At 38.7% G+C, this 21,806-nt stretch overlaps 1 protein-coding gene across 4 annotated transcripts in view; it reads left to right on the forward strand.

Moving 5' to 3' along the window:
• Window positions 1–21,806, forward strand: part of PXDN (peroxidasin) — a 112,022-nt gene that overhangs the window by 60,315 nt on the left and 29,901 nt on the right. For all 4 annotated transcript variants that reach the window (XM_084826729.1, XM_084826728.1, XM_084826727.1 and 1 more), the window contains 12 exons: window positions 4,075–4,146; window positions 5,179–5,250; window positions 6,496–6,665; window positions 8,710–8,827; window positions 9,198–9,367; window positions 10,088–10,360; window positions 11,231–11,347; window positions 13,039–13,197; window positions 14,448–14,560; window positions 16,820–16,976; window positions 18,405–18,513; window positions 19,166–19,323. In XM_084826729.1, coding sequence (XP_084682855.1) covers window positions 5,240–5,250; window positions 6,496–6,665; window positions 8,710–8,827; window positions 9,198–9,367; window positions 10,088–10,360; window positions 11,231–11,347; window positions 13,039–13,197; window positions 14,448–14,560; window positions 16,820–16,976; window positions 18,405–18,513; window positions 19,166–19,323 — 1,555 coding nt within the window. In that variant the 5' untranslated portion in view covers window positions 4,075–4,146; window positions 5,179–5,239. The remainder of the gene's footprint in view (window positions 1–4,074; window positions 4,147–5,178; window positions 5,251–6,495; window positions 6,666–8,709; window positions 8,828–9,197; window positions 9,368–10,087; window positions 10,361–11,230; window positions 11,348–13,038; window positions 13,198–14,447; window positions 14,561–16,819; window positions 16,977–18,404; window positions 18,514–19,165; window positions 19,324–21,806) is intronic.

The raw sequence follows: 21,806 nt of genomic DNA on the forward strand, positions 1-21,806 counted from the left end.
TGGGGAACCTCCAGAGTGATGGATTGGCCTCCCAGGAGGGTCAGATTTGGCCTCCAGGCCTTAGATTCCTCACCCCTGACCTAGCAGGAGTCAAGTGGGAATGAATTGGCTGAAAGAACAAGCACACACCTATTCATGGTATGCCAGGATTTGCCTGGCTTACCACTTCATGCAAATGTAACACACACACATACACACAAGGTTTCATATTAGCTCTGTTGAAACAGTTCTGCAGCATTAAGGATTTTTTTAGCTGCTTAAGAGAAAGATTTGCTGTATTTTGTTGATGAAATTCCATACAGTAGTGACTTTGTCCATAACTCTGTCATATATACTCACAAACATGAGTAATATTATGCCAAGTTACATTCAGCTAAGGAGTGACTTGAGACCAGCAGCAGCATTTCTTATGTACTTCTATTCTGAGTTGAATGGAATCCCAGACACTTAATAACGATATAGTTTTATGCCTCAGCATAAAGTACAGAACAGTGTATGACATTCTGCTGCACTTGAATAAATATTTTTGTTATGCAACGTAGAACCACCCACTTTGGGGAAATTTTTTTCTGCTGTGTGGAAAAATATTGTCCTTTTAAAATTGTGCATGTTGAAAAAGAATTGCATGTGACAACTTAAAATTAACACCAAGGGAGCTTTTGCTTATATATTTCAGGTGGTGTGGTGGTACATTTTAATGGGAGGTAGCAGAACAGTGCCCTGTAGATACTTCCTTGAGTGTGTTGTTCTGCAGAATGCTTCTTCACCGTACGAAGAATGATGCAATTTATATTCTCAGTTATTACAAAATTCCCTTCTTCAGTTCATTCATAGTAGCATATTAATCATGAAATAACTGAGGTTACCTCATAGCTGTGAGAAACATAAAGGGATTAAATTGTTCATAGAATTTGTTTTCAAAAACATATTTCAATACAATGACTCCTTCATAGGGAGTTAGTGCACATTTTGACCCCTCCTTCTTCTTCCCCATTTACAGTTTTTGAAAGCTGAGAAGAAGAAGCAAATTTTTATACATCGTAAATTAACATACTATGCCACTCACCCTTCTATCTGCCACAGCATCCTATCATACTGTAATACGGATTAAAGAACACAAGATATAACTGGATTAGAACATATATTTGGTCATTTATTGCATTTCACAAGTTATGGTTTCAAACCTTCGGCCCCATTTGGTTGCAAATCCTCAACATTTTCTATACTTGCAGTGGAATTAGGGCACAGCTCTAGGAAGAACACTTGTAAGAACAATAAACAGTACCTGAGGTGGTAAACCTATGCCTGGATGGATCCGTTTCAGTAGTAATGGATAGGATGGAAAGCTCCCCTCCCTACCAAAAAAATATCCCTACCCATAGAAATGTGGCATGTCACATAGCAATGTGTGTATGCTTTTTAATGTAGGAAAATTATCTCATGTGAGCTCCTCTGTTAATGAGAACTAGGCCTAGATGTTACAATATGTTCCCAACTCTGTGTATCCCTCGTAATATTCAAGTAGAGACAAGACCACTTACAGGGGAGAATTGGCAGACCTGACGGACTACTTAATCCCTGAAAGTCACAGTACGCCCCTTCCTGGAAAAATGTCCAATGGGCCATTTGCAGGGGAGAATCAGCAGGCATGGGAGTGATTAAGCAACCCTTTTTCCCAGCAATCTGTTTTCTACTGTAACTGTCTCACTACCCCTGCCCTGCATCCCTCTTATCTCAGTAAACACCACTTTGAAAACACACATTTGGTGAGGTAATGTTTAGTTCAATCCTTGCACATACTTTTGCTGATCTTTAGCAAACTCATGAATGTTTTCAAACAGCTGTCATTACTTCTACTCATGTTAGATTTTTTTTTTTTTTGGCATAACTTTAAAAATTAGAATATGGCTATTAAAATCTCCTGTCTTTCTGCACATATGAGAACAACATTTATACTTCAGTTAGTATAAACACAAAGAAGCTACCGTTATTCCCAAGGTTGTAACCAAAGGTCAGTTAGGGCACAGTCCTATGGGTTGCACCCTGGGTTCTTTTAAGCCCCTGAACTTGGAGGCTTATGAATATCCTTTGCAGAGAGGGAGATGCCTCATGCCTCCCATGCTACATTTTAGGTAGATGGGCAATTTCGCCTATCTAGAAGAGGCTTCAGGGAGGGAGAGGGAAGGAGGCTGGGGTGGCCTCCCCTGGGAATACCCCCTTCTCCCCATCTCCGTGCTGTGTTTTACAAGCGCGGAGAAGCAGCTAGTGCAGTTCTCTCCATGCTGGCTACGAGGGAGAGGTGGTGGGGAGTGTGGTTTCTTGGCTACGAGCTCATAGCCCTGTCTTCGAGCTTGGAGTGAGGAAACCGAAAAATCCTATGTCCCCCAGATGCTATCTAGGGGACCTAGGATTGCTCCCTCCAGTGCAGATACTGGAATGGAACCCAAGATTTTTTAGATATGAAGCACTGCTCTTCCCATTTCTAATTTTCACTGAAATAGGAACAGACCAGTATATGATATGAAACTGAACTGCATTTCATAGTTTATCATGCATATAATAAGTTCAAAGTGGTTTTACTCTTCACAGGCATTAATGTAGTATATAGTTGTGAGTGAATCTATTACATGTGTGCATAAATTATATATCTTTAAGTTCTAAATTTGAACTGAAACTTTTCTGATTAGAGGATACATGTAGAGGATAAATGTAGAATTGAAATGTAGACAGTTCTCCTAATAGAGGATAAATGTAGAATTTCTTACTATTTTATGTAAGTAAGACAGGCTCAGATAAGTATTACTGTGGGATAGTTTTGTTTACAGGAGAAAGATGTCTGCTTTAGATAAGGCATGTTATATTGAATGAATAAGACATTAATTACAAAGCAATCATCCTTTTTGCTTTATTCTCATTCTGAGGGGCGCTTAGTTCAGCAACACATACGAAAAAGTCGTAATAAGAACGCTTTTGCTATCCCTGGCAACTATTGCCCGCGCAAAGGTGGTTATATAGGAAGTCACAGCCACCAAAATAAAGTTTCAAATTGCTATGCTGTCGCCTGATAATTACAGTAATGGGAAACGTAATTTGTCCATCTTAATCCTCAGATGGTGTCATGGCAAAGAGAAAGAAAAAAATGGGGACCTATGGAGATATGTATCTTTTTGTACAAAATGAAGTAGAAATGTTGGAAATTGAGAACCTATACGAGCAGATTTTGGGGATATTTATCTATTGGGATATTTTTCAGGAAATATATACTCGTGTTTAATTTAACAAAGTTGTGGTCTTGATTTATTTACAACCCAGGCCACTGTTTACATGAGAGCAAATATCTGTGGTTAATGGATCTTGCTCTTATGTAAGTATGCACAAAATGACATCCTTGCAGAGTGTTCCTAATCAAGTTTTCTTAGAAGTATGTGCTGCTGAATTTAGTAGGATTTACTCCCTTGCAAATATGCTTAAAATGGCAGCTTTAGGCTGCTATCCAATCCACACTTATCTGAGAACAAAGCCTATTGATTAGTGGCACTTAGTCCTGAATAAATGTATCTAGGAGGTCAAGTTATTAATTGTGCAACACAAAATCGAGTGAATTTATATGGCTAATTAAGGATTTTTGATATTGTTGTTTTTAAATTCTTCAAAGAAAAAAAACTTACTGCCTAGTATAATATGTTCTGCTTGACTGGATTATTCTAATAGCTTTTGTTGAGAAAAACACTACTTAAAGTTTAGCAATGAAAAGCTGATACCATGCCTGAACATTATTTTGCCTATAATTTTGTGATACATAATCTTAGGGGTTGTTCTGAAACTCCTGCTAATACTTCCTAGTGATCGTATCTGACAACATGTACTACATTATATAAATTTGATCTAAAATAACAATATTTTTATATTATAGTACTGTTTCTTAAAAGCTGATGCTTTCTGTTTAATGCAGGAAGACTGTAGGATCCAAGTTATTTCTGCATGTGTGTGTTTTAAAGAAACTTTGGGACCACTTTATTAAATATGCTTTTTCCATATTCTCTTATCTTCTCCCCATCCCTAACATTTGAACAGGTATCTGCACTTTAATCAGATTGAAACATTGGAACCAGAATCATTTACCCATCTTCCCAAACTTGAAAGATTGTAAGTTTTTTTCTTTTTCACTTTTTTCTCCCTTCCAGATCGCAGCTTTTTTGCCTATTAGGCAAACTAATTTTCATATGCCACATGGAAGTTGACAGTCCTTATTGTGATTCCTTCTGATCCTAGTCCCAGACTAGAACTAAGCTGGTTCCAGACTGGAACTAAGAGCATCAGTGTTAGTGGCAGTGTTCAAAACTGTGACTCTTTAGGCACAAAACCACCATGCTGTTTGGTAGCTCTTTCATGTGATTCTTTCCTGCCTCATGCGAAATTACCCCATGAGGAAGCTGTCATCTGGATAAGCACTTAGAGGCCTTGTTTATAAATATTAATAAACCAGAATTGCAGAGAATTCTGGCTTATTGTTCATGAGCTGTGTGCTACTGCATGCAGCCTAGTTGCTCCCACTTTGCTTCTCTCACCAGGAACAGAAAGGTTAGTTTTACTTCTAAACCAGAACACCTGGCTTCTCCATCCCCTAACAAGTCAAAGTTACAGAACAGAGCTTGTTCTTGGTTTATGATTCTTGGTTTGTCGGGTCATAACGCTAAGCTTTACATTCCTGGTTAGTTTAAATGCTTCTACTTGTGGGAGGAGCCCAGTGGGAGCTATTCGGGCACATGAGCCAGCATGTTCATTGACCAAAAGAGAATTGCAGAGAATTCTAGCTTATTGTTGTGTAGGAACACTGCCAGTAAGATGTAGCTTTAGAAGATTCTAGAAATTATTGGCTAAGACTGAAACTCTATGCACACGTACTTGAGGTAAGCCCTACTGAACTTACTGGGACTTATGGCCTTCCAAACATGTGTAAGACTGGGCTGTATCACTTATATTTTGCTAGGTGCTCCCTGGTTTCTAATGTATTTTGTACTTATTAGCAGGAATGTGGGTCCCTACTTATATAAATTCAATATTATATAGCAAGAAGGGTAGTATTTTTTTAAAGAAATAAATAGGATGAATACTATATTGGGCAGAGACTGGTAAAAGGGATTCAACTCCTAATTAATAAGTGCAATATTCCAACAGATTTTTACATAACAACAGAATATCTCATTTAATTCCTGGAACATTTAGTCATTTGGAATCTATGAAACGACTGTAAGTAAAATTATTTTTTCTCTTTAAAATTGCACTTAATCTTTTATCAACTTGTTTTATAATCTATTACATCCCTTGTGTTTACCAACAAATATCATTGATATAGGCTGCATCTACTTCATTGCTGACATAGAAAGTTTTGAAGCCAGCTTTGAGCTATGTCCAGAATCTCACTACTCAGCAGAAAATCTGCATTGGCTCCTGAACAACCCTCCTACTGTAGGTCTCAGCTGGGGTGCCAGGAATGCAGAAAAGTGGATTATAAATACATAAATAAGCAAGCAAGCAAGCCAAACATTGTTAAAAGTGTTGTAACCTGCAGTCCCTAAGTGACCACTGATACAAATTCTTAGTAAATATTGTCTGCAAATCTATCACACCATGTTCTTGTTCTATAGACTAGGATCATAAAGACATTTAACAGGAGTCACTGCTAAACATTAGCCTGAACTGTTCCTTTTGTAGCTTCTGAGTATTGCATGATCTGCAGAGGGCTGTAAATTAATCTATAGTTTTATATGTTTTATGTTTACAATTACAACCTCCTAATCTGTAGACTAAATAACTATAGCTTTTAAAAATCTCCTGCTGGGTCCCTATGTAAACATGGAGCTTTTTGTTCAGTCAGATTCCACAGAATAACCAGTTTTATATATGATTCTTTCAAAGTGTATTTATTTAAGTACATCTATAGCTTTCCTATTGATGATGATGATGATGATGATGATGATGATGATGATGATTCAGCCCAATAACCAATGCTCTCTGGGCAAATTTCTTCCATCTTAGAACTCAAGCGACATGCATGGGGCTCCCAGGCAGTTGCCTATCCAGACACTGCCCAGACCCAAACTGTTTAGCTTCCTTTGTAAATGTATCCCCTACATAATCGTACTTAGTTGTAGCAAGTGACTGAAGGCTGATACAGAATAACCTTTGTACTCTGACCACCTGCACACATTTTGTAATGCAGCACTTAATTTGTTATATACAAAATATTCTTCATATAAAGACTTCTTCATTCAGTGCAGAGGTGCCAACAGAAGGGTCACCATTCAGTTCTAACTGAATTTAGTATTTTTTAGCTTTTAAGTTTCCACATTTGCATTCTGCATAATGTTCTAATATCTCATAGTTTGTGCGTTCCATTTAAATAAGAGACTAGAAATTCTATTTACTCATAACAATATAATAAGTTGCTTGGTCTTATTAATATATATAGCAATAGCTTCTTGTTTTGGCCAGGCGTCTGGATTCAAATGCACTTCACTGTGACTGTGAAATACTGTGGCTGGCAGACTTGTTGAAAACATATGCAGAGTCTGGTAATGCACAAGCTGCAGCTACATGTGAATATCCAAGGAGGATCCAGGGAAGATCAGTGGCTACAATAACACCAGAAGAACTTAACTGTGGTGAGATGCTTTTAAATATGTTTAATCTGCATCTGCTTCCATCCATCTTTTCATTAGGGGTTTTATGTATATTTTATTGGGAAATATCCTGCCCATCTGTCCTTAATATAATCAGCAGCCATTTGATTTGTTTCCTTAGATATCTTATCTCTTTCTTTTACTGTTGACTGCTGTTGCTGTATTTTTGTATTATAAAAACATGACATTTTGTAAAGAAGCCTCTTTCTGGTTTTAGCAGTAAACAATAGAACTATATAATGAAAAATCCAGAATTATTTTAAGTGGTTTTAATTGCTTGAGAATTACTTCTTCATCCGATAATACTGAAAATAATACAGATGTCTTGTTAGGAATGTGTATGTGCCATGTGGGGATGGACGTTGTGTGCTGTTGATGGAATATGCATGCATAAAACAATGGAGTTGATATTAAATCACTAAAAGAGATAGAAGATATTTTAAGGCAGACTTGCACAAGTTTTGACCCACTAAGTCAAAACAGCCATGTTTTCAATTAACCTCCTGTTTTGGCTGCCTGCTTGGCACTACAAAAACACAGGGATCATCAAGCTTTCTGGTAGGGCGCACAACATGATTGATGGATTGTGTTCATCTTGATAGATTACAAGCTCTAAAGGTCTTCTTTAAGGTGTGTTAAATAATACCTCATAACCTCATGGTTCTTTTTAGTTTTACAGCTGTTATTATTTGTAGTGGAAACCTGAATAGGCGGGCAATTTCGGAGGATGCGAGGGTCAATTTCTGTCTGCTGGGAGTTGCACACACCCCTGCCTCCACCAAAATTGCTGCTGTCAAATTTTGGTGGCAATTAATCAGTGAGAAAAAAGCCACACTTTTGCATTAAAACAAGGCACTCACCTTGTTTTACTGCAAAATTGTGTTCCTGGAGGCCCCAGGTGCGCAATTTTGCATCAAAAGAAGGCATGTGCTCCTGCGCCCCATGTTTTAAACAACAAAAAAAATCCAGCTTTTTTCTTCCTGGCACCACCAAAATTTGGTGGTGTGGCAGCAGTGGTTTGCTGGTGGGGGGATTGCAAAAAAAATGCAGGGCGTATGTTGCACCCCTACACCATTCCTGTAGAGGTTTTGACAGGAGCCCTTTCAACCAAGTGATTCCTTGTATACATTCAGAGGTTGGTATAGTTGTTTGAGAAGACTTACCATGTTAGAAACTGCACGTTTGAAATGTTCCTGGAAAGAGACTTTAAAGAAATTGTGTAATGCATGATATATAACTATTATTATCATTGATGGTATGCATAATGTTATATAGATTTGTACAGCTTAATTTTTGTAATTTTTAAATAAAACAGTTGGAAAACATCTTTTAGATTTTATGTTAAAATTTATTTATTTATTTATTACATTTCTTAATCACCCATCTGGCCGGTCACCCAGCTATTCTGGGCGATGTACAACAATACAATTTAAAACAGTAAAATCATACATTAGCACATTATTTAAAAATACCATAACTCACCCCAAATGCCTGCCTGAATGACCAAGTTTTCAGTGTGTGGCGGAAGCTCATTAAAGAGGGGGCATGGTGGAGTTTCCTAGGGAGGGAGTTCCACTAGGGAGGGAGAGTGGGGGCCACCACAGAGAAGGCCCTCTCCCTCGTCCGCACCAGCCTAGCTGTCCAGGCTGATGGGACAGAGGGAAGGCCATCCAAGGCTGATTTTGTTGAGTGGCCTGTCTTTTGTTGCTGGAGCTGCTCCTTGAGATAGCCTGGGCCGGAACCGTTTACGGTTTTAAAGGTCAAAACCAACACTGTGAATTTGGCCCAGAAAACAACTGGTAACCAGTGCAACTCTTTCAGCACCGGAGTGATGTGATCACACTGGCGGCTGCCTTCAGTCAGGCAAGCCGCCGCGTTCTGTACCAGCTGCAGCTTCCGAACTGTCTTGAAGGGTAACAACATGTAGAGTGCATTGAAGCTAAATTAAGCTAAACAGTCTACAATTTATTTCCAAATCACAATTTTGTAAAGAGGTTTCTTTTAATATGCTTTGTTGATGATACAGAGAGGCCAAGAATTACGTCAGAGCCTCAAGATGTGGATGTTACCTCAGGGAATACAGTTTACTTCACTTGCAGAGCCGAAGGCAATCCCAAACCAGAAATTATTTGGCTTCGAAACAAGTAAGTCAGTTTTAGAAAATAAAGGTGTAATCCTATGCATGTTTAGACAGAAAAAGCCCTACAACTCCCAGCATTTCCCAGCCATCATGCCAGCTGAGGAATGCTGGGAGTTGTAGGACTTTTTTCTGTCTAAACACACAAAGGATTGCTCTGTAATGCTTTTTCTTTGTACAGATGCATATTAAAGGAAGAGTCAGTTTTAAGAAATGTTTTTGGACCAACATCAGATTGCCTGTGAAAACTGTTTGCAGTAGTTTGTATGTCCACACATGTACTGCAAAAAGTTATTATTTTTGTATTAATTTCTTTGGGATGTTTGAATTTATTTGTGATTTAAACGTTTTAGTGCTACAGATTTCTCTCTCCACAGTAATGAGCTCAGCATGAAAGCAGATTCTCGTTTGAATTTGCTTGATGATGGCACTCTAATGATTCAGAATACTCAAGAGACAGACCAAGGCATTTACCAGTGCATGGCAAAAAATGTGGCAGGAGAAGTGAAAACTCAAGAAGTTACTTTGCGCTACTTTGGTTCACCAGGTATGTAGATTTATTATAATATCATATATGTAGTAAAATGTTACTTACTCAAGAGGTAAGTTTAATACTGCAACTCTATTTGTGTATTCTTTTGCCAATCTAGAACACAAACAATGGTCAAACTATTCAAAACAGTCTAACAAAAGATCTTTATTATAAATGTACTTGCAAATCACATGAAATCTGCAGTGCTTAGGGTCAAACTAGATGTGACTGGATTTCTCTGATTCTGTATATAATAGGCGGTAAGAGAGATTTAAAGTCCATTAGGGGTGGTTGTGAGGTGGGAGCTGAGCCCTTCCCATCCACAGCTTTCCTTCAACCTGTTTTTCTCCTGGTAGGGTTCAGTGATCAGAAATAATTACTGCAGGGAGAAAAATAGCTGGGAAGAAACAATTTTAGGGAGAACATTGCAACTGAAGGAAGAGTTCAGCTTGTTCTTCCTGCCTGTTCATGCTGCGCTTAAAATGTCTCCTTATTCCATTTTATATTGAATAAATGGCCCAGGCTGGTCCTCACATCTAGTTGTAATAAGGTTTTTTAAAGGACTTTTATTTTCTTGAATATTTGGATCTTGAATACTGTGCACTGAAAAATAATCTGACATAGCAACCTTAATTCTTAGATTAAGTACATTTCTTTTTTGTTCCATTTTTTAAAAAATGGTGAACAATAGTTATGTTAGTAGAAGCTATTTTAGACATGTTCAATTTTTAACAGCTAGGCCAAGTTTTGTGATTCACCCGCAAAATACAGAGGTACTGGTTGGTGAAAGTGTCACTCTGGAATGTAGTGCAACTGGTCACCCACAACCACGTATCACGTGGACCAAAGGCGATAGAACTCCTCTACCAAATGACCCCCGCATCACCATAACTCCATCAGGAGGTCTTTACATCCAAAATGTGGATCAGGAAGATGGTGGCGAGTATACCTGTTTTGCAACCAACAGCATAGATAGCATCCATGCAACTGCGTTCATCATAGTGCAAGGTATGTGGTGTTTAACAAGGAGATCTGTGTTTCAATATTTCTTCAAATGCTGAAAATTATATAACATTTAACGCCATGCAATATGATCTTGCCCCCAATAAAAGTAAAGTTCTGTTTCTAATAATGGCAGTGCTTGTTCAGCTTAAATAATGTTGATATAGGGAATTTATAAAGGATGAACAAAGTCTTGCATAAAAATACAGCTTTTCCTAAAAACATAGAAATGTCATTTTCAGTAAACCATTTTCAATTTATAAACACATGTACCATGCTTTGGCTGGACTTGAATATATTCTCTAACAGCTAATATTTTTTCATATAAAAATGTACAGCCATTAATTATTGAGGACTGACTGACACTAACTCCCCAGCCCATGGCAGATTTGTTCATGTATTTTACTCTTAATCACCTAATACTTAGAAAGACAAATCAATTTTGCAAGCATTGATAATGCCCTATTGCTACTTTAGTGATTAACTTACATTTTACTTATTGTTATTTCTTCTTTGCAAATTCACTTTGTGTGTTACCAGTATGCTCTCAAGCTGGTAATGATCACATTGTGTTTTCTTCATGATATAGTTAAGGATTTTTTTAAAGAAGGAAAGAAAACAAGATATTTTGAATCCAGAGAACATTGCTACTTGATTAAACCATTCCTAAGGTACACCCTATTTCGGATTTTTGTTTTTACGTATTTGAAGTCCAGTAGTACCTAGAGACCTTGATGAACATTGACTGTTGTGCTAGTTTAGATCTATAATCTAAAGTGCTGACATTCTATAGTTTAATAAGCTACAAAAGAAAATCGTTACATGGTAAATTGTATCTTATTATTGCTTTAAAGTAATTTTCCTCTTTTTACATAGCTGTACCTCAATTTACTGTGACTCCTCAAGATAGAGTAGTGATTGAAGGACAAACTGTTGACTTCCCTTGTGAGGCACAGGGATATCCACAGCCAGTCATTGCCTGGAGTAAAGGAGGTAATAATTTAGATGAAAATATTCTGTAAACCTTGGAAAATCATATACTTTTGAAGTGACTTATTTTGAAGTAAGTGATGTAATCTAGCAGAAATTATGTATGTTTATTTTCATAGGGCAGTCGCTGATGCTGTCACAGTGCTAATGGTAATGATGTTGCATTAGTGCTAATGACATTATGCTTGCATACACCAATGCTGGCGCAATGTCATTAGCGCTTGCTAGGCAAAGGGAAAAAGTGGTGATTTGCTTTGAAGAGCCCTAAAAATTAGTTTCTGACTCTGGCTTGGGAGAACTTTACCAACATCTGTAATCCATATTATGGATTGCCAGATGTTTTCCATTCCATTATTATTCCATAGATTCGCCCTGCCCCACATTTTGCTGCTGCCTTTGAGTTAACTTGGATAATTTCTTAAATTAATTTCAAAATTTAGACATAGTCAGCTTTCAGTTTGTCTTTTTTTCCCCTTACAGATCACTAATACTTTCAGGTCACATGGTGCACATTATGCTAGCCATTAGATATACTTTGAATTGTACTTTAAATTGTACTACTAATTAGGTATAATTTGTATAACAGAAATAAATATAAGGAAAATATTAGAGCTTTTAAGTAATTTATAAATATGACTTGAGCAAATTATACTTCAGGAGGATGTTATTTTTTTGTTCCATCTTTCAAACTACTTGTGCTTATGATACTATGAAGCTTTTCTACTTCTAAAAATATTATCCATTATATACATTTGCTATCCATTCATTGATTTCTTCCACTTGTTTTCATCTGTAGCAGCATATCCTACACTTGCGTTAAAGAGCTTGCTGGATTACGTTGATTACTTTGAAATACGTATTGTTGATTCGACTGGGATATGCTTCCAAATAATGTGTTCATGATCAGAGTGAAAAACTAAGATTTAACCTATCCTTTAATAAAATGGATGTATCTTCATTTTTATACAGTACATGTAGAAAAGGAAATAAGTGTATAACAGAAAGGATATGCAAAAATAATATTTTATACCTCTTTTCACGTCTTTTATCTTCCATTATCTCAGATATGTTCTACTGTTTCTATAATGTAATTAGACAAGAGGGAATATAATTGTAAGAGATTCTCAATGTTAACTTATTACTTAGCAATATTCCTTTAATGTGATCATTTCTAATGTTTTACATCTCTTCTTCAGCTAAGTTTAATTATGTGGGTGAAATTACAATAGGGAAAATTTGGAGTATGAACTCCCCCCAGTTCAAAATGGCTTATCTTATTTTGAGCGGGGTTTAGAATACAGGTCTAATCTGAATGCAGGTCAGGGTCAAAATGGAGTTGGTTCCTGCTGCTAGCAAGCTACCTATGCCAGTCCCACTGCCTTCCCACCTCCTTCTGAAGCTAAACCTATCTTTCAGAAGATGGAGGAGGTAACTGACAGCAGGGAGAATTTACTTAAGGTGTTCTGGAGCATCATTTCTTACTAAGGAGCATGAGATTTGTAGTTTCCTATGCCTCTCAATATAAGTCATAAGCATAATTTGCAGTTGAGTGGAAGCTACCAAGGCTTTTCTTTTATGTATTGAGCCCATCCATACTTCGGACCACCAGTAATCTGCTCCTCCTTCTCAAAGGTAAGGGTTTGTGTTTCATTAATGGTGCAATTTTTCATTTTTTGAAATTTGGTATGTTTCAGGAAGCCAGCTTTCTGTAGATAGAAGGCACTTAGTCTTGTCATCTGGAACCCTGAGGATTTCTAGAGTGGCTTTACATGACCAAGGCCAGTATGAATGTCAAGCGGTCAATATTGTAGGATCTCAAAGAGTTGCTGTCCATCTGAGTGTACAGCCTAGAGGTATGACCCATTTGCATCTTAAAAACAAAACAAAAAACACCTTTGGTTTAAATGTTTGAAATCAGGATAGGTTCTTGGACACCGTTACAAGGAACCTAACTAATACACAACAAAGAAAGGGTAGACTAATTTTCCAATCTGCACTTGTGTTGAACAAATTATACAGAAGGATGAAGGGCCATATTATACACACCTTGGAATTGGACCAGATGTTGCTGCAGTCAGGAAAATAATGGAGGACATGGAGAAAAAGAATCACTGTAAGAATAGAAGTAGTGGGGTATGCAAAATGTCTGAAATAAGGATAGATTTTCTTCCATCTTGATATGGAAGTTGGAATAATATGTTAAGTTTTTATTTTTTGTTGCTGGGAAAACAATGTAATTTTATTTTAAAATGCAATTTTAAGCTTATATTGCATGAGAGCCAGTGTGGTGTAGTGGCAAGAGTGTTGGACTAGGAGCTGGGAGATCCGGGTTCTAGTCCCCACTCGGCCATGGAAGCTCACTGGGTGACTTTGGGCCAGCCACAGACTCTCAGCCCAACCCACCTCACAGGGTTGTTGTTGTGAGGATAAAATGGAGAGGAGGAGGATAGTGTAAGCCGCCTTGGGTTCCTTGCAAGAGGAAAAAAGGCGGGGTATAAATGCAATAAATAAATAAATAATAATAAATGGTGCTTGGTTATTTATGGCCAGCCTGCATGGTTATGGTTGCCATGTTATACTTTATTGATCACATGGTAGTTTGACTGTATCAAATGTCTGTCAGAAACTTTGCCTACGGAGCAATCCTATGGCCACTAGGCAGTGTCTTGGGCACCATCGGGTGCTATCGATCCCCTGAGGGTGGAGGCAGAAATTAAGAGCTACATAAAGAACCATAGAGTATGAACAGAATCCTCCAGAAAGAATTGTCGGTGATTAGGAAGCATTCTATGTAATGGCTTATATAATAGTTATTATATAAAGTACATAAACAGGCCCAAATTAAAGCATTCATCTAAGGTAACCCCCTACCAGTGGAAATTAATGTTAAGAATACTCTTAGGAGAAAGAGATGTTGTCAGGCTGAAAACCTTTACTTATACTGCAATCCTATACATGTCTGCTCAGAAGTAAGTCCTGTTGAGTTCAGTGGAACTTACCTCCATGTAAGCAGGTATAGGATTGCATCCTCAATGAATGTGAATGTTCCATCTATTTAAAGAGTTTACCCACTTTTCGTTACTTCTGTGTATCTTTATTTCAGTAACTCCTGTGTTTGCTAATGTTCCAAGTGATATGACAGTAGAAGTTGGCACAAATGTGCAGATTCCATGCAGTTCTCAAGGAGAGCCTGAGCCAGTAATAACATGGAATAAGGTAAATACGCTCATGTTTAATTAGCTTATAATTAGAATGTGTTTCCAACTTCCTATGCTGCTTAGTCTTTATAAAGCATATAGTAGTTCACAGATGCTTCTCCTCTGTCTAAAATATATGACTAAGTTTTTATTAATGGGTAGTTCCACTCAAACTTGTGACTTTGAAAATCAGCCAGGAAGGTGTGAGTTTTTCAGAAAAGCTTTGAGAAAAAAGAAAGTGGTTGAGTCGTCTGCCTGCCTGATAGCTTTCCCCTGCAGCTCCAGCTTACAAACAGCTTTTCTCTACCCCAGGTTCCAGACCCGGCTTTGCAACAGAAATAATGGGGATCAAACCTAGACTGGTGGAAAAGCAGCTAGTAAGTGGGAGTTGCAGGGTATCATCAGTGGATGAACAAAGGGCTAAGCACAATTTTCCTACCCAAAGCTTCTCTGCTACAGATCACATTATCCAAGCCAAATTTTGCAAAGGAGAAGCAACAGCCAGGTTTAAAGACATGATGTTGATGTGGAACCTGTAGTTCTTCCCTGAGAGCAGCAGTTTGGTGGGCTTTTTCTGAGCTAGTTCTGTACAAGTTGGTGAGCCAGCAAGCCTAATGCAGTCTTTGAATAACCCACATGGTCTTGGTAAACCTTCTGCGTTGGATCCAGACTTAGTCATGGTTAGAGTAGACCTATTGAAATCAATGAGACTTCAGTTAGGCTTTTTTCAGCTTGGTGATACATCAAATCCATGGAGGAAGTTATCAAGTAACTGGCAGGCTTTAGTACATGGCTGATGGGTCGCCATGTTGTTCTCTGTTGTTGTATTCTGTATGTTTAGATGATTGTATATGTACGCATGCATTCTTGCATGCTTATTTACATATTTTAGGCTACCTCCTTTTCACATAAGCAAGAATGTGATGAATTTCAGCTTATCTGATGGCTATTTAATGCCGGTACTTAATACCGAAATGCAGTATGGTGTACTTGTTAAAGTGTTGGACTAGGATCAGAAGGTTCAAATCCCAACTCAGCCATTAAATCCACTAGGTGATCTTCAGCTAGTCATTGACCTAGTTCTCACATCACACTAAATTATGGTGGATTGTTATCATGGGTGGTTGCAAGGTGACTTAACATAAGGTCTGAACCCAACATGGCTTTTCCATAGTGGGTTATTTTTTGCAAACAAGCCACCCTAAGAACCTATGGTTTGTAGTAGGATCATTTAGGGTGGCTTGTTCTCAGGGTGGCTTTTCGTGCCATCTGAATCAGGCAGAGCTGCTTCAGTGTGGGTTGTTTAAAATGGTGAGATAGCCACCTGGCAAAAGCAGCAAAAAACTTCTCACGAACTCACTAACGATGAGTTCTCCTCTCTATTATATCTTGAAATGACACTAGTCAATTTACTCTTCTATTGCTTGCCTAGATAGCAACACCTTTCCCCCCACCTTTGGGAAGATTTGCGCAAATTTAACATTATTTCCCACCTATGGGAAGCCCAGCAAAAACAGGTGGGTTTTCAGAGCCTTTCTGAAGACCTGCAAAGAAGGGGCTTGAAAATTCCAAAATGGATCAATGAAAATGTTACAAAATAGTGAGCAGGTTTTTGAGCTCCTCAGAACCTACCGTTAGGATGCATGTTAAGCACTGGGGTGGGGTGGGGGAGGCAGAGGGCAGGGGGGTTGGCTTTTCTATGGCTGGCTTAAAAACGGCAGTATGCAATGTTGTGTGTCCGTGAGCAGGGCCCACTGCTGCTTCCATTGTGCAAGTGGCCAGCCCCACTGATTCCATTGCACAAGCAGTGCCAACCACTTCCATAATGTAGTTTTGGTGCTTCAGCAGCAAGTCCCCAAAATGAACAGAAACACTCATTTCTGGAATAGGGCAGCTTGGCAGAGCTCCCTTATATGAGGTCTGCCAGCCTGCGCCATTCCAGAAACAAGTGTTTCCACTCATTTTGTGTTCCCTCCAGAAGCATTAAATCTCCATTCCACAAGTGGTGGATGCCACTTGTGGAAGGGAATTGGCAGGGCTGGCCACTAGTAGGCGGTCATCATTGGATACTGCCCCTTGTATGCTACACCAAAAAGATGTAATTAATATTTAATAATTATATTGCAGATACAAGTAATGGATATGAATTGAATGTACACTATTCGAGTTCCAAAATCAAAGTCATACTTGCCCCCTTCCCCAAATTAAGAATGAACAGCTTGAAGAATTTCACATCTGCAAAAATTACCAGTTAATTGGGCATTCTGATTTGCTGCAGGACGGAGTTCAGGTCACAGAAAGTGGGAAATTTCATGTTAGCCCTGAAGGATTTCTTACTATTCGTGATGTTGGACCAGCAGATCAAGGTCGTTACGAATGTGTTGCAAGGAATACTATTGGATACTCTTCAGTTAGTATGGTACTAAGTGTGAATGGTAAGATTCATAAATTACAGTGGATCTGGAAGTAAATTATTTTACAAAATCACCAAACTCTTTAAAGGCTTCCAGTATACAACCTATATATTTGAGGAGCAAAAAGATACCTTTACTTGAATAATTATCTGAGTAGTTCCATTATGTTTAATGACTATAATCAAGCAGCACTGGGAAACGTATCCCTCTTGTTTTGGCTACAGGTGTGTCAATGCCACATGAGATTGCTACTAGGAGGAGTGATTGGGCTACACCCATCATTGAGTGAGCACTCATGCAATGGAACTTTCCCATCCTCTCCAACCCATGCAACCCCCTGCCCCAAATCTTCACCAGAGGGTCCCCCAATCCTCCAGAACAGATTCTAGAGGGGCACTAGGGAATAGTAAATCTACTCTGTTGGTTGACGCCGTTCTGTCAGTGGACAGACACAATTGGATGCCACCTATTGCAAGGACATTGTAGCAGAATTTCTACACGTTGTGGATGTTAAAGTAATAAATCCAGAAGATTATCTAAGGGTTTGAAGAAGATTCAGAGAGGAATCTTCCTAGAGACCAGCCAAATTTTCTTCCCTTTATATGGGGAATGTTGGTAATATAATAACACTACAGATGGGAATCAAAGATATATGTTAGTTACATCTAAAGGGTCAGATTTGGGGGGGATATGCATATTTTGTTTTTGCTTCCCCCCCACCCCACCCCTTTACACAGCAGACTGCTATGCCATATGTACTGCCTTTGAACTCCTGTCAGTTTTTAAAGTAATTAGTCATATGGTGTATCAGGGAAAAAAGGTGCTCAAAAAAATTTAGCCCAGAGCCTTGTAGCTCCCATGTTTTAACCAGGCTCACATGATCAGCAGGTTCACACGATCAGCAGGGAGTTAACAAACCACAGTGGTTGTTAAATACGCTGCACATGCCAGTCATGTGCCAGGGGGATTTGCATAATTAGTTTGTTGTGTCCCGTGAACCCAGGCAGGGTGGCCAGAACCCTACAGCAAGCCAGGGGTTGTGGGGTGGTTTAGAAGCCACCCCTGCCATGCACCTTGCCAGGTTTGGACAACATGATAACCTGTGTCACACTGCAGATAATTAGGGACATGGCGGTCGCGTGAGCAGCATGCACGGGATGGAGAAAAGAAGACCCAGTCACAGTGTTTTGACAATTTTGCATTGTTTACACTTAAACAATTAAAAAGTATACTAATTGCAATTGCAAAAGAATAGGGCTTCTCCTAAAGTACTGAATGTTTTTTTATAACATTCCCAAGAGATTAGTAGTTTTCTGTTGCAAAAGAAATAAAACTTTCAGGAAAAGTGTGGTTTTCAATTATTAAATGATGTCGTGTCTAGACTTGGCGTATACTGAGTCATTTTGGTGTGGGGAGAAATTTGCAGCTTTTCCTTTTTTCTCTTTGTAGTTCCTGATGTCAGTCGAACTGGAGATCCATTTGTAGCAAGCTCAATTGTTGAAGCAATTGCTACTGTTGACAGAGCAATAAACTCAACACGCACACATTTGTTTGACAGGTATCGTATTGTCTGATGGGTTTGTTTTCATCATGACAATGTGTTGGTGTATTACTTGTTCAATTTGTAACTGTAGCTTGGGGGGATATGGTAGTTTAGCTAGAAGAGTTGAACACTCTAGTTCTTGTAAATCTTTTATTTACAAGAGAACTCCTACTACTTCACAATTAATTCCGTGTTGGCACATCCAGATGCCAATTGCCTGCATTCCCAGTGGGCAGTGTGGTGCAGCATCCTTTTCTCCTGAGACATTCTTTTCTCTACACCTTATGTGTACTTTATTGGTTATATGGACTGGAGCGGAGGGGCAGCCATGTAGGCTGAAGAGTGCTGAATCTGTGAAGGTTGAAAGTGCCAAAACAGTGTTGTATGATTCCCTAATGTTTAAGTAAGTGGTTCCTTTCCCTTTGTTTAGCAGGTGTCAGCTGCTAATTTTTTTATTATTATTATTTTTGCTTCCAATTTGGGATAAATAATTGAGGTATGTATTTATAAATTCATTACAGACGACTTAATATAATATTTGCAGCTTTTATGGCTCACAGTCTTATATTACTAAACAGTGTTAGGCTTAAGACCAGAGTTTATCCTATACTTCTGGGTAGTGTGTTTACCCTTTATTTTTATGTCTTTTTCCTGTTTTATCTATTAGTCGCCCCCGTTCTCCAAATGATTTGCTAGCCTTATTTCGATACCCAAGAGATCCTTACACTGTTGAGCAAGCCAGAGCTGGAGAAATATTTGAAAGGACATTACAGCTAATTCAAGAACACGTGCAAGATGGTTTAATGGTTGACCTAAATGGAACAAGTCAGTGTTTTTTCCTTGTGTGCTCTAAGTGTGTATGACATGAATCCAGAGTAATATAGCCCCGTGCTGCACATCCTGTCATTTGAGTAGTGGCATCCCTGTTTGGGATTTATATACAGGTGTTGGTATGCTGCAATTGGGTGCAGAGTTACCCCATATTCTGTACTTCATCATGATGAGTCAGCAATGGAGGGCAGTGATTTTTAGTGTCTTCTTACTCTCCGCTGTGTTTAGTGGGAGGGATTTCTTTTCCACCAACTCTGTTGTTGGCATAAAGATCTGCCATTGGGAGTGTGGTTGGAGTTTGAATGGGGTATAGGATTTGGCATACGTCTGTTCTTCTTTGTAGTCCCTGTGCATCACACATATGGGCATCTGGTGAGGAGACAGAGGGCATGAAGATTGGGATGTAGTATTTAGTAACCTTCTGTTCCAGACACTGACCCTGAAGGGACTTGACGTGGCAGGCGCTTCTCCCTTCTGTAGGGAGTGACTGAGTGCCACCCGTATCAAGCAGTGCACAAAAAGTCCGTGCAGACGGTGGCTGAGTAACTGGCAGGGTGGTCTGTAACTGTGCAGTCTGTGGCTGGAGCAAAACTGGCAACACATTTTGTTGTTGGGTCGTCCATGGTTGCTGGACAGACAGTAAAGCAGGCTGAATATCTTATTGCTGAACTGACAGTACTAACGGCGCCAGAGGGCAAAGTTCTTGCATTAAATAGCTCTGCCAACCTGTCCCAATCCAGAAATGAGCGTTTCCACTTATTTCATGGCTTTCTATAGGAAGTGTTAAATCTCCATTGTGCAGGTGGTGGGGCCCATTTGAGCAATGGAACCAACAGGCCACTTGTGCAACAGAAACGGTAAGCTACTTGCGCAGTAAAATAGGCAGGAGGGGCCACCTGTGAAATGGCCCCATTAGATACTGCTCACTGTCTCTTACTGCAGACCAGAGTTGACACATTTTATATCCCAAATTAAGAGAACGACATTTTCCCTTCTCTTACCATTGGTCAGTCTTACACTGAGCATCTGGAAGGAAGCTGCCTTGGTGTTGTATGTGGATTTCTCAGATTTCCAGCAACAAGAACCAAGTCTGTGAAAGTTTGGTTAATGTCTCAAACAGCATCCACACAATGAATTGAATTCTAAAATAGCATATAGGTGCTTTTTAATAAATGAGTTCTGCTTTCTGATCCAGCATCTCTTTCTCAAATTACCTGCTTTATCCTGAAAGTAAAATACAGTATGTCAGTAGGATATCTGAACACTGTGAAGGCTGATAAAAAAACTCACAATTTAAACATATGACTTCTTATTTATTTGTCTCTAATATGGAGTGCTGCTTGGGCAACTCTGACTCTCACTACTTAATCCAGGAATGGGGAATGTGTGGCCCTCCAGATGTTGTTGGATCACAACTCCCATCTTTCCTCACCCTTGATTGTGCTGGGTAGGGCTAATGGAAATTGCAGTTCAACATCTGGAGGGCCACATGTTCCCCACCACTAAACCCTGCTCTGTAATGATTGTTTTTGACAACACCTAATAATTGCCCTGGTGGAATAGTTATATTCTCAGTTTGAGTATATCAACACAAACTAAAATTGCATTTATAAAGCAATGATTTAGTAATCCCTCCAAGGTCTTGTTTTTGGCAGTTACCTGTGCTTGAGACATGTTGCAAAGTATTTGGAAGCTATACTAAAGTTTTAGGAAGGCAGAATAGCTGGGACTAGGCAGAAAGCCAAATGCTACAGCCAAGTTGATCTTGTGAAAGGAAATACTTTTGCTTAGGACAGTTCTTTGTTTTGGGTAATTGTGTTTTTTATTAAAGCATGCTAAAAACTTTAATGTCAAACTCTTAGTTGTGCTAAATATACAGGTTTGAGAGTGTCTGCTTTGTGGATTTGGAACATTGCCAGATTTATTTAGCAGCACAAGTTTCTCCACGTAACTGACTTGAACAGATAACTTATATTGAGCCATTTATCACATGGTTGCATACACAAAATCATAATCAGATCCTGACTTTGACAGTTTAAAAAAATTACATGTGACTGTTGTGATATATTTGATTGCAATTTTATGGAAACAAGATCAACTTATTTATGGCACTTCGAAGCAGTTTTCAAAGATAGTTGTGTCTAACATTTCTTTATTAATAACTAGGGGCACAATCCTATGCATGTTTAGACCAAAAAGGGTCCTACAACTCCCTGCATGCTCTAGCTAACATGGATGGTTGGGGCATTCCGGGAGTTGTGGGACTCTTTTCTCTCTAAATATGCAAAAGATTACACCCTAACTTTAGCAAAATTAATAAACAATTGTTAAAAGATAATGCACAGTAATCCTGGCAAAATGGTATCATGTCAAATATTGCTGAAATTACCTTATGCTATTTGCTTATTGTTTCATTACAGCTAGATCCTTCACTTCATAATCTTCTCCTTCCCCACCAACATATTCACCATGTTTAC

Source organism: Heloderma suspectum, chromosome 1 (genome assembly GCF_057233095.1).
Source record: "Heloderma suspectum isolate Gila_16-S chromosome 1, 16-S_ref, whole genome shotgun sequence".
Taxonomy (NCBI): domain Eukaryota; kingdom Metazoa; phylum Chordata; class Lepidosauria; order Squamata; family Helodermatidae; genus Heloderma; species Heloderma suspectum.